The sequence below is a fragment of the Polyodon spathula genome, chromosome 18 (assembly GCF_017654505.1).
Source record: "Polyodon spathula isolate WHYD16114869_AA chromosome 18, ASM1765450v1, whole genome shotgun sequence".
In the NCBI taxonomy this organism is placed as follows: domain Eukaryota; kingdom Metazoa; phylum Chordata; class Actinopteri; order Acipenseriformes; family Polyodontidae; genus Polyodon; species Polyodon spathula.
In genome coordinates, this window is record NC_054551.1 from 1,404,695 (window position 1) to 1,418,662 (window position 13,968).

The window sequence follows — 13,968 nt, forward strand, 5'->3', positions numbered from 1 at the left end:
AGAAAATCCTGGGAATCCTCTGAATCCAATGACGACTGCTGTAAGTATTCCACTATTGAGGTATACGAAAGTTGATGGGTCTTGAAAAATCGCTTAGGGTTATGCCAAACGAAAAAACACAAGACAGCTAGGTAGAGGTGACTAATGTTTAAATAAGGTAGATTTAATTGATGACAGGAGATGATAGGTTGTTGGTGCCTAGCTCTGCCCCTTGAACCCCACATATAGGTTAACATTTGTTTGTTTGAGATAGATTGTTTTGTAGTATACACTGCTGCTAAGGGCTGAGCCTTTTTTTAACTTGTCATCTGATTGTTGCTGAATTGAAACAATTGCTGTTAAATTGAAGTGTTTTCGTTTGAGCTAATCAGCTTTTTTAACTGTGCTTGATCGTGTGCTTGGGAATGGTGCTGGTAATTTTATAAGTCCTTGCTCAATTAAAAAAAAATACAGCAAAAAACCCTTAATCAGGGTTTTCCTTTTTTCCCTATTGCCATCTTGGGAGTGACCTACTTGATAGATGTTAAAACCTGTTGCACAAGTTCCTAAGTTAAAAGCCTTAATTTTATTATTTCTGGTCTGGTGACTTTGGGTGTTTCTCCTTTCTGAATGTTTTTAGCATATTTTTTCAGTGTCAAAAACCTGCAACTTCACATTCCTTAAGAAATCGTTCCCATTACAAGCAACTGAGTAACAAAACTCTTCATCTGCTAGATACCACAACCAGTTTGGCAAGCCAAATGATCATTTAGAGATATTTTAAATTAAATTTTATATATACATCTATTTGATTTAGAGGTATCTCCTAATTGAACAGGAAGTTATTTAGAGATGTATTAACATATATCTTTTAATACAAAATATTTTTTAACATATATCATTTATATATTATTATTATTTGCCTTGCCACATTACCAGACCCTTATCTTTACCTTTGTCTATTACTTTAAAATTTTACCATTCTTTTTTACTTTTTATAAACATTTGTATTTATTTATTATTAAAATCCAAATGAATCACTTATTTAAACAGATATCCTTGCGCCACCTACTCGGCAGGATTAAAAATAAACAAAACTTCTCTGTTCAAATTTTAAACCACAAAACTAGTTTGTCCTTTTTCTAAGCACAGCAAGAACAATCAGAGTGGGCGTTATTGGGAAATACCGGACCTTCCAGGGGCTAAAAGGATCTCTGCTTGCGATGCTGGGTCTCATTATTGCCCAATAATGCCAACCCGGGAAGGTCTTACTGCATACTTAATGCCCCCTAAAACAAAGTGACCCTTTCCTGAAGAAATGCACCCTTCTATATGCATGGTATGTCAGGATGCAATAAATCAATGTGGTTCGCTTCATATCAACCACTGCACTTAACTCTAACCCAAATAATTACTAATTCCTTCATTTAGTTAGTCAGTGATCCCTACCTGTTTTCCTTGATCTGGATCTCAGTTCATATTCTCTGACTGTCTGAAGTAATGTAACAGTATCTGCTGTAGCAGGTTTTTATAGTCAGTTAAGTGAGGGAGGGAGGGAGTGTTTGACGTTGTGACAAAAGGCAGCAAAAATGAGGTCTGATATGTAAATGAATGCCTATATCTGAAATGAGACCAGTTATCAAACTGTTTCTTTATTAACCACATTAACTGTTTTTACTAACTAGGCAACCAGCCTTTGCCGCTGAAATTAAAACAATGAGGTTTGAAATTTGCTTTAATGATAACAACCACGGTCTGCAGCTACTCCACTCAACATGACAGAGGGAAATGAAAAACTACTTTTATTGACCGCGACAAAAGAGACATTCAGTATATACGGTCAGTTCTACAATTAACTGGAATTTGCTATTTGTTTTATGAAAACTGCATAGCAGGAAGCATCATTTCCGTTTTTTTTTTTTGCTTATTTGCCTGTATTTGACATTAACAAAAAACAAAAAAAAAAACTGTACTCAAGTTTATCTCTTTTCATTCTGCTTTCACAATCCCCTTTGCTGTGTGACTAACTACTTGAATTCAGGGGTTAATAAGGTAAGGGGACAGATTTAAACAAAGCTATTTTTGTAAATGCTAAAAGTTTTACCAGGATCTTATCTGTCTGCGACCGCATTTTTTTTTTTTTTTCCGTAGACATGTTAGCATCCTGGGATTTGAGACACTGAAATCTCAGGATTCACAAAAAGCCTCTATTGCAACCACTAGCCGTGGCCCTATCCTGTCACAAAACCACTTTTCTAGATTTCTCCATCCCTGCCGAGGAGACCTGCTTATCAAGTTCTGTACCTTTGAGCAATCAGCTGCAAGCACAGCAATGGCATTCCAACATGTTCACCTAAATCATGCACCTAAGTCATGACATTACACTGCAGAACACCCAAAATTATCAGCAGTACTTTGTTTTCAGAAAGGAGAAATATATATTGAAGAGATACTTTGTTCACCTTGATGTGTGTGCTCTATCACAGCATGCACTGTTGATGCATCAGATTCGATCTTTATTAACCACTCTCCCTCATTACTCCGCCATGAATGTACCTTTGCTTTTTAACCACTGGCTCTGCTTCTCGCCCCTTGTAAAAGTTTGCAAGCTAATTTGATTTGGATGGCAATTGTGCAGTCGGGTATGCTTTTACCATGTCTTGCCATGTTTAACCATTTTACCATGCCAACCTGTGCTTTTACTATGTTTCACTGCAATATTCTATTTTACCATGGTATGCCAAATAAGGGAATTAGTATATTTATTGATTTTTAAATGCAACACGGCCTTCATTTTCTTGTGTTGGAAATATAGGCTTAGATATAAAATGTTACAGTTTAATCTGGGATATCATGCATCTGCTTGAAATTAAATGCTGCTTCTGCTTCCTGGTACCTAATCACTTCCTTTTTTATAGTTCAAACTCCCTCCAATGGTCAAGCAGCAATTAGATCATGTGACCTAAAGCACAGGTACCAGGATGTACCTGTTTGTCCATTGTAATGCTTTGACAATGTCAAGTTAATAAGCTAATAAGATGTAATAAAAAGTAATAAAAATCCCATCGCAACATCTACTGTACGTTTTGTTTGCTTGTTTTTAAATTTTAAATGAACTAATCTTCAACCCGATACCTGAAAAACAGGGCCCTATCACTTACAGCCCACAGTATTCAACCACACCCAAACTAACATTTACAGTGCAGCTGAAGCACACCTTTTACATAATTACAAAATGCTGCATAACTAAAATTGTTCTGTTAGCTACCAGAAAAGAACACAACAAAGAACAGTATTAACTATTCCAGTGAAAACTGTGTCGTTAGCAAACTGTCAAAGTCAAATTATACAAAACAACAGTAATGGATAAAAAATAGCAAAACAATAGACAGAACAACAATTTAAATATTACTTCCTAGACCTAAACTAACTGTTTTATTCCTTATTTGACTTCAACACATGGACAGTAAGCTGTGGCTGGAGAAACGGACCATTAAGAGAATTTCTCACTTCATCACTGGCAGATGGAGCCCTCATTAACGTGAAAACAAAAAAAACAAACAAAAAACAAAGGAATTACAAAACCAGAGACACAGAAAAAGTCTGCCATACAGTTCTACTGCTTTAAAAAGAAAAAAGTTTGCTCGCTTACGACTTTAAACAGTACATAGAAAACACACACCTTTAGCCAGACTCTGCCTGGTCGCTCTGTATTTGAGACTTTGCGACTGGTACAACATGACTGATGGAGAATAATCACTTGTGGCATCAGGAATATTTGTTTTTTCTTAATGAGAAATGCATGCAGCTGATGCAACTGACATTATGGTACAGATTATGGTTCACTAGGAGAGCTACACACTATTTCTCTTTCTCATCACCCACTGTGCATGCGGCTGCTTATAACTGTTGGGGGAGGTTGCAAAAGTTAACCCTCGCCGATACACATCACAGAAAGCAACAGCAGAAGACACGAAGCAGAGACCAACAAAGAGCAAAGATTGAGAGTGTATGTGAATTGAGGAGCATGAGAAAGGCTTAAGGCACCTTCCATGACCTCAGAGTTCAATGCAGTTTGGCATGGTTTGCAATTAAGTAACAGCCCACGGTATTCAACCGCACCCAAACTGACATGTAGAATACCTTAAAAATATAGTTATATAACTGCGAATGTTGCTTAACTAAAACAGTTCTGTTAGCTACCAGGAAATAAAAAAATGACTTCTATTACCGCTTAACTATGCCACTAAAACATGTGTCATTAGCAAACTGTCAAAGTCAAATTACACAAAACAATGGTAATGGTTAGACAAGACAACAGACAGAACAACAATTTAAATGTTACTTCCTAGAACTACACATAGGCATAGGAAGATGTTTGACATTGGGGGGACAGGTTACAAAATGATATATATATATATATAGCAAAAAAGTTGCGCCTCCTCTCATTTACACTGACACACATATCTGTCAGGCACAAATTGTCAGTTCTCTGTTTAAATATATGCAACAACATACAGTGGTTTTGGAGAGTCATGGTGAAACTCAAGCAGGTCTTGATGCATTAGAGTGCATTTAATGCCAAAGCTAAACAAGGTGAGTTGCTTCCTGCCTTTGCCTCTTTGCTGTGCTATATTTCGGTTAACTGTAACATGTCATGTATGAAATTATATAATGATCAACCTGATTACATTTTTTTTTGTGGAAAATTAGTTTCAAGCATTTAATATTGAAAGTAGTACAGAAAAAATTGAATAAAAAATAAGAAATATGCTTACAGTTGCATAATAATTTGAATGCTTGAAAAACCCTGGAAGTCGCCACGGATAAAGCGCCATAATATTTATAATAATGACTTACTTAGCAAAGAAAAGAACTAAGGAAATCTGTGGATACAGTTAGTACTTAACTACTTTTGTGACACCGTATCTTATCTGCAGTGACAGTAACTTCATTAATAAATTAGGTTCATAACACCTTCCGAAATACCATCCAAAAAGTTAAACGCGCCAAGAATATAAGGGATATCTTGGTGCATTCCTTTAGTCCTAAAATAGAATATCATCAAACTTGGCTTTCAATTAACCCTCCTAATGTAATTACAGACGTGGGCATCGTGTACATTGTTCCAACACCACGAATACAAACCATTTTCCCCATCCAAGGTCAGGGATAAAAATTTAAATAAAAGGGTTTATAAATTACAACATTGCTGGTGTAATTTATGTTAACTTGCCCGTGTGGTCTGGTCTATATTGGACAACCTAAGAGAAGCTTAGTGAAAACATGGATTGCAGAACACAAAGCAGCTATTCGAAATCAGAATCATGACCATGCTATGGCAAAACACTTCACACAAGCCCAACATCTCAGGATCTTCTCAGCAGTCACTGAGGTTTGTGGGTTTGGAGAAAATCAACGTACCAGCTAGAGGGGGGAATTTGATAAATATTCTGCTACGTAGAGAAGCACATTGGATTCTTACTTTGAACACATAAGAACCATTGGGTCTCAACGACAATATTAATTTATGTCCGTTAATCTAATATTTTCCGAGGAGATATACATATTTATTAATTACTTTTGTAATGTTTGAAGTGTTCGTAATCATGTTTTGATTATCACCTGTCAAAACAATTTTGACTGTTAACTAACTGACTCCTGATTAGGTGCAAATTGTTTTTAATTATTGATATAAGGTGTGGTCCTGGCTTTGAAATATTTAAATGTTTGAAACACATGCCTTTCACAGCGTTCTGATGAAGGCAAACTGTCGAAACGCGTAAACATTGTTGCTCGCTGACTTTTGAAACATGACCATGCAAGAATACTTTTATCTACAAATTGACTATGGACTGTATTAATCCAAGGGAGTTGCCCCCCCCCCCCCCAAAATGAAACCTTCTCAGAGCTATTTACTGTTTGTAGGCTAATGCGCATTAGTAGTCTAAATATTCTGCTCTTAAGAAAAATAGTAAAATGCATACCTTAGCTCTTCATTGAACTGTTACCAGGCAACCTTCTTCAAGACTTCCTTGAAAGTGAAAAAAATGCATGTTACAATTTCGGGTGTCCTCACACCGCTCTCATTGGTTGTTCTTAACTGGCGCATCATGAAATTACCGTTATTTCCCTGGGACCAGCAAAATGTAAAAAAAAATCGTAATTGTGACGGCAGTATCTGTGATGGCCAGCGGATTTAGTTTCCTGCGACTATTGGGGGTGGGGCAAAAGATAATCTGGCCCCCCAAAACTAAATATTGGTATGGCCTGGCCCCCCCTTGGCCCCGGCAGTTCCTATGCCTACGCTAAACTAATTGTTTTATTCGTTATTGTCTTCACAGTCATCTGCCCACCTCTCTGTGAAATTGTAATTACTTGAGAGATTTGCGTCTGTCTAGTCACCTTCCAGCACTCTGAAGAATCTACGGCAACTATATGTCAAGACTGTGATCAGGGCAAACTGTAGCCCAATATTATAATAGGGTCAGTCAGGTGGCAATAAAGTAACCAGGGTGTGTTTTTAACCAGAAGGCAAACAGGTATAGATCATCGGTCATTGGTGAAGGTCTGAATAATATTGTAGAGTTCATCTCAAATGCACTGGAGAGCAGATAACAAACAGGCTCAGGTTATAACCAGATCTGAATATGTAATGCCATTTAGAAAAAAACCAAAACTACATATACACAGGTATTTTGGTAACTCATATGCATCAATGATAAAACATCTGGCAATACATCGAATTCCAGAGTTTCATTTTGAGTTGGTTACACCCTCATGACAGCAGAGGTAAGGCTCGCACGATACTTGAAATTGCACAATGGGGATCTTTTTTGGTGGCATGCAGTGCTGCAGATAGGTACCCTATTCATGAAGAATTAATTTGGAATCTACAGCTATGGCTAAAAGTTTTGCAACACCTACAATTTTAGAATTGAGACAATAATAATAATAATAATAATAATAATAATAATAATAATAATAATATAATTAAAACATAATTTAGATATTTTATTTAAAATCATGTAATCAAAGAAACTACAACATGATATCACAAAAGTCTACTGGAAGTCATAATAGCAGTACAATATTTCATTTTAGACTTCAAAATGTCATATTTTTGCCAGTTTCTCATCAAGTATATGGAAAACTACAAAGCGGCATGGAATTCAACAGGTTAACAGAACATTATTCAGCAGGTTTCATTCGACTTTATGAAGCAACATTTGTAAATTCTACAGTTAAAAAAAAAAAAAAAAAAAAAAGTCTCAAACCTAAAAATCAAGGTGCTGCAAAACCTTTGGCCAGAGCTTTTCTCTGTTAAGATACACCATGATAAGAAAGTATCATGATTCTTTGACACATGCTGAACAGTTGTACCCCTATAATTAGACAATATACTTTGGCCCAATCAGAGAAATGGGAAGTTGTCCCATAGGTTCAAATTGTGAAAAATGTAAAAATAAAAAAATAAAACCTACAAAAAATAAAGAAATAATTAAATATTGTTGCAGGACTTCAATCTGTTACTAGTGTAAAAAATAAGACAGTGGTATTGCATTTTAACAAATTAAGGGTCCTTGTTTTTTTTGTTTCCTGATAATGTTTTTCAAGCTGCAACACCCATGAATTACTTCAAATAGCCCACCTTGAAATCTTTTAAATTGCTTAAGACAGATAGGAACAGCTATTAATAAATACTGTATGTATGTAATAATAATAATAATAATAATAATAATAATAATAATAATATAAAAACATATCTAGTCCTTTTTACAAGGTTTGATACTAAAAAAGTAATCGGCTTTTATACTTTAAAACTAAATACTGGCTATGATGCGTTGAGATTGTATTCTGTCCAGGCTATATTTGAAAACCAGGAAAATCTATTTACTATTTACAGGAAATTATATATACACACAAAAAAAACCCCAAAACACACCTAAAAATGTCCATTCAAACATAAGAAAAACTGAAAGTAAAATTTAATGATGATGGGATTACACTAGACCAGTGTGTTTGGCAAGGTATTTTACTGGCAGATACAAAATAAGAATGAGAACACAATGCTTTTTAAAATTATTATTTTTTTTTTTTTGGTGAAACCGCTCATGACTAAATGCTTCAATCATCAGTCAACATACCCCAATTAGCTGAATTAAAATGCTGCTGTGTTCACACAGTTGACAAGTAATTTCAATATTTCATATATTCAAAACAGTAAATCTACAAAGCCGAAAATGAGTGTAAACTCTGAGGAGACAGGAATGCAGTTGCTTCAGTCTAAAATTATTTCTAGAGAAAAATATTTTCAGTCCAGAACGAGCAATATTACCTTGTCCCTTAGTAATCTTACCGTAAGCAGCTTTGTCTTTTTATAAATAAAAACACGAATTACACAGATCTAGTTAGCGCTCCAAACACACTTGGCTTGTATCTCTTGCATAGCCCTCTGTCTCAATTAAGAACAGACGACGGTCTTTTAAAAAATTTATTTTATCGGGCGGTAATATTTCCTTCAATTCATCGTTTTATTTTCTGAGAGTGGCTGCAGGGTCAGTAATCTGTGCTCAATCTGTTTCACAGGTTTAAATCAGGTTTTTCAAAAGGCAAGATGAAGTAGGCCCATGAAAAGGGATACTGCAACTTAAAAGGATTAAAAAATAAATAAAGACAGATAACGCAATGCCTATGGCACCGTGGGTTAGCGTATATATATATATAATATATATATATATATATATATATATATATATATATATATATATATATATATTTTTCTTTTTTAATTTTTCTGTTTTTTTTTCTTTTACTATTTTTTTCATGGTCAGAGTTCTTCAGGATGGCCAGACTCAGTTGGTTGTCTCCTTAATGTCCTTTGGTTTTTAAAATCTCAGTTCTCCACGAGGCAGACTCAAAAGTACTGCCACTTTCCAAGGACTGTATCTTTGATTGCATCAACATACTGCACAGGAACCCAGTAAATCCAATAGTAAGATGCTTCTGTTGGACCAAGCTGAAATGCCTACAAAAAAAATAAATAAAAAAATAAAAATTTACATATTAGATACTTATTTTAACATTACTTTTTTTTTCTGTCTCCGTACCTATAATTTCAATACTGTGGGGGGTGAATTGTGTAATTGGTCAGATATTGTGTTTTTTTTTGCTTTTTCATATTCGTACGTACAAGCACAGCTTAAACTAGCACTACTGTCAACAGACTGCTGTGGCGTTTTTGTTGGAAAACGTGTTTAAAGCTTTCTTTATTTTCCTACGCTACGACCCGACAGAAATGTGTTAACAACCCATAATTTAAGAACAGCTGCCGCGGGCACAATTGTCTGGCTTCGTGGGCACGAATTTGCCTGCGGGCACAACTTTGAGGACCACTGTCTTAGTACCTACCATCATGTAATAGTCATCATGTCCTTCAATAGGTTCAGTTACAACATTTTTGATCGAGCCCATTGGGAGCTTCTCTGTTCTCTCTGTAAAAAACAAAAAACAACAACAAAACTAGTGCTTTTTTTTTTTTTTTTTTTTTTTTTTTTTTTTTTTAACAGCATGAAAATGGTCACTTACTGTTTTTTGTTTCAAACAATAAAATTCATCCTGCACAGGGTGAACTGATCCAACACATAATGGAGGAATTTCTATTGATTTGATAGGAAAATCTAAACCAACCAGAGAAGCTAGAACCATCAACCCATCTCTGAGCAGGTTTCCCACTGGCAGCGGTGGCTCCTAACCTTTTCCAGAAATGGGACCCACTTGACATTTCAGGATTTCTGATTGGGTGGCGGTCTTTCTTTCTGGAATCTGGAACTGGGTCACAGGTATACCAACCACAACAGAGGAGGGTGAAGCCTCACTATGACATATGACTGCATACGAGTGCATACTATACAAATACCATTTAACATGTTACACAAACCAAACCAAGCTTGGTTTCTTCTTTATAATAAAAACACATGCATGATGTACACATATGAACTGCAAGACAGACTATTTTTCATTTTGAGTCTGTCTCTGAACTCAGCCTCCCCCACCTGGATGGCAGCACAGACAGCAGCTCGTGCCTGGCTGCTCTTACCCTTGGTTCCGATCCAGAGTTGATCCTGCTCCAGTTTAAACGTTAACCTCACTTTCCCACCTGATTTGTTGTACATTCCAGATAAAGGCACTGTTGGCAAGCGTTCCTGCAGAACAAATGAAAAAATGATCAGCGGCTCCCCTAGTGGTGGTGAAAGGGCTCTGTTGTGATAAATGGCTTCATTACTGTTCTTGTGTGCTTATTAACTCTGTTAATGAACACTAGCATCCACTGAGAGTAACCTGCAATGGATAAAATACACTCCCCATCACTTTACAGTTCCAACAACTGAAAATCAATAATAGCAAAATGACTACAAACACCTAGAGAAATATTCTAAATTAAAACAGGGCTTTGTTGAGTATGGAGTGAGATATGAGGCTTTCACACACAACGTATTAAAAATGATGCTTACCTTTGTTCCTTTTACAGAGGGCATTATGTCTTCCGGTTTTCCTTTGTCTAACACTTTTCTGTGTTGCTAGAAGAGAATTTGTGCACATATTTAGTTTTCCCAGCACCGCAGTCAAAATGAACGCAACCATCGTGCAGTTTAATGTTTAATTTCTAACACAGAACATGATCTTCACTTGTAAACTCTCAGAATGACCACAGAACAGCCCTCTCCTTTATGCAGGCCCACCCTAGGGAGTAAACCCCACTACTAAAATTGTGACCGTCAGCAACTGAGATCACATGGAGCGTCAGCGACCGAGACAGAGATCACATGAACCATCAGCTACTGACAGATCACATGAACCATCAGCTACTGACAGATCACATGAACCATCAGCGACAGAGAGATCACATGAACCATCAGCTACTGAGAGATCACATGAACCACCATCGACTGAGACAGAGATCACATGAACAACCATCGACTGAGACAGAGATCACATGAACCATCAGCTACATGAGACTGAGAGATCACATGAACCATCAGCTACTGAGAGATCACATGAACCATCAGCTACTGAGAGATCACATGAACCATCAGCTACTGAGACAGAGATCACATGAACCATCAGCTACTGAGAGATCACATGAACCATCAGCTACTGAGAGATCACATGAACCATCAGCTACTGAGAGATCACATGAACCATCAGCGACTGAGATCAGCTACTGACATGAACCATCAGCGACTGAGACAGAGATCACATGAACCATCAGCGACTGAGACAGAGATCACATGAACCATCAGCTACTGAGACAGAGATCACATGAACCATCAGCTACTGAGAGATCACATGAACCATCAGCGACAGAGAGATCACATGAGCCATCAGCTACTGAGAGATCACATGAACCATCAGCGACTGAGAGATCACATGAACCATCAGCGACAGAGATCACATGAACCATCAGCGACTGAGACAGAGATCACATGAACCATCAGCGACTGAGACAGAGATCACATGAACCATCAGCGACAGAGAGATCACATGAACCATCAGCTACTGAGAGATCACATGAACCATCAGCTACTGAGAGATCACATGAACCATCAGCTACTGAGAGATCACATGAACCATCAGCTACTGAGAGATCACATGAACCATCAGCTACTGAGAGATCACATGAACCATCAGCTACTGAGAGATCACATGAACCATCAGCTACTGAGAGATCACATGAACCATCAGCTACTGAGACAGAGATCACATGAACCATCAGCTACTGAGAGATCACATGAACCATCAGCTACTGAGAGATCACATGAACCATCAGCTACTGAGACAGAGATCACATGAACCATCAGCTACTGAGAGATCACATGAACCATCAGCTACTGAGACAGATCACATGAACCATCAGCGACTGAGAGATCACATGAACCATCAGCTACTGAGAGATCACACTGAGAGATCCATCAGCTACTGAGAGATCACATGAACCATCAGCTACTGAGAGATCACATGAACCATCAGCTACTGAGAGATCACATGAACCATCAGCTACTGAGACAGAGATCACATGAACCATCAGCTACTGAGAGATCACATGAACCATCAGCTACTGAGAGATCACATGAACCATCAGCGACTGAGAGATCACATGAACCATCAGCTACTGAGAGATCACATGAACCATCAGCGACAGAGATCACATGAACTATCAAAATATTTTCAATTTAGCTACCTTTTGCTGGCATAGAGGTTCCTTTTTGTTTTCCTCTGCTTTCACTTCTTGTTGAATGACTTCTTTAGGCGTGTTAACCGCTAAAACGTCATTAATCGTTGATCCTACGACCATTATTTTTGCCCCGTTGGTTACTTTAATTTCGCGTAGGGTTTTGTCCTCAGGCAGGAGACCCTTGTACATCACTTTTTGCATAGAGGGTGGAAGACCTGAAGAGTGGAACACATTGCGCTGGGATCAGTGGGTCAGTGTTGTATGAAATCTGTGCATTACACTCATCTGTGGGACCAGTGTTGGGGTCAATTCCTGTTTTTCAGTTTCAATTCCACGTCAATTCCATCACCTCATTGATCAAAACTGTAATTTAAAATGACACAACCGTTATTACATTTTTGAAGGATCAATTCCAATTTCAATTCCTTCAAAGGAATTGGAATTGAAAAATGTAATTGTAATTGAAAGACAGGAATTGACCCCTACCCTATGTGGTAGCTGTCAGGCTACCAGGACGCCCAACGAGACGATGCAGCCTCACCTGTCAGCGAGTGGATCCTCTCTTTTAAACTGGCTCCTGTGCCATCGAGAGGGATTCTCAAATCATACTTATTCTTGTTCCAAATAATTTTCAAATCCACCGCTTCTTTTCCGTTGCTGACGGAGGTTTGGCACTGAGAGCTGTTGTCTCGGACGCTTTGCTCGTTAGCTTGTGCATCCCCGTCTCCTAGGTTTGCACAGGCTGACTCCTCTTTCTCAGGACTGCCTTCTGTTTCCATAACAACAGCTTCATTTCCTTCGAAATAAATTAACGGCATAAAAGTCACTGAAGGCACTTACAGCTATGGCCAAAAGTTTAGTTTCACCCTATAGAATCAAGACATATTGCTTCATGAAGTTTAATGGGACCTGCTGAATAATGTTACGTTAAGATATGGAATTACACACCGCTTTGTGGTATTTAATCTAACATGATTTCGTTAACCTATTGTGCAAGTAATCACATGTACAGATTTATTTTACCGGTTCTGATTAAGACCCCACAAAAACTAGTGCGCAATGTTAGTCTAAAAATAGTCTTCTCCAGAACGTGTTTTCCTGTGGTTCAAAAACTTTATTGAATCAGCAATTTGCAGGCGATTCTAATTCAGTAACTACTCCATCTCTGTAACTTTCCTGTTGTACTATAACGGTATTATTAATAATATTATTATTATTTGAACGTGAAAATAATCGTTATTTGTTCTATAAATCGACAAACACAAAATATTAAAGAGAACACATTAACGCTTTTTTAAAATGCAAGTTAATTATACGGTACACAATGTCATCTTCTTATTTCGGTTGCTCGTCTTAACAGCGCATGACAGCTGTAATAAACGACACCCAAACAATTCTAAAAAAAAAAAAAGAAAGTCGGAACTTACCACGAACACGACAGTTATAGCATACACTTGCAAACGCGTGTGTCTTTTATAGTCCTACGTGGAAGGTATTTTGGCATTCTTGTCCAAAACTATATGTAACCATTTTAGCTACACTGTCATAAGCATGCACAAATGCGACCGAGTACGTATACAGTTTGTACTACAGGCCCTCTCAAACTCTTAACACAATAGCCATCAACATTACCAATAGTTACAATTCACATTTCCTCTGTCTTTTTCTGAAATGCTGTTGTAACGGTGTAAAAGTAGGATGCTATGTCAATACCCACCATCCTCACACGCCATGATTATTGTGTACAGTGAGCA

General features: G+C 37.3%; 1 protein-coding gene and 1 long non-coding RNA gene across 5 annotated transcripts in view; one reads left to right on the plus strand and one right to left on the minus strand.

Moving 5' to 3' along the window:
- The window catches only part of LOC121330807, a 33,554-nt gene continuing 19,586 nt past the window's right edge, over window positions 1-13,968 (plus strand). Inside the window, exon 1 of one of the 2 annotated variants that reach the window (XR_005951895.1) lies at window positions 1-40. This is a non-coding gene — a long non-coding RNA (uncharacterized LOC121330807). The remainder of the gene's footprint in view (window positions 41-13,968) is intronic. The other variant, XR_005951897.1, reaches the window with a different exon arrangement.
- LOC121330805 (ubiquitin domain-containing protein UBFD1-like) lies at window positions 8,755-13,962 on the minus strand. Of its 3 annotated transcripts, none has more exons than XM_041277610.1 (7): window positions 13,642-13,915; window positions 12,756-13,010; window positions 12,221-12,429; window positions 10,494-10,559; window positions 10,079-10,184; window positions 9,391-9,473; window positions 8,755-9,007 (listed from the first exon to the last, which is right to left on the minus strand). In XM_041277610.1, exons 2-7 carry the CDS (start codon window positions 12,991-12,993, stop codon window positions 8,897-8,899), a joined length of 813 nt encoding a protein of 270 aa, XP_041133544.1. In that variant the 5' UTR covers window positions 12,994-13,010; window positions 13,642-13,915; the 3' UTR covers window positions 8,755-8,896. The 3 variants fall into 3 exon arrangements, with proteins under 3 accessions (XP_041133544.1, XP_041133543.1, XP_041133545.1); XM_041277609.1 differs by lacking the exon at window positions 13,642-13,915 and adding an exon at window positions 13,932-13,962 and having other exon boundaries at window positions 8,799-9,007; XM_041277611.1 differs by lacking the exons at window positions 8,755-9,007; window positions 13,642-13,915 and adding an exon at window positions 13,932-13,962 and having other exon boundaries at window positions 9,406-9,473; window positions 10,035-10,184.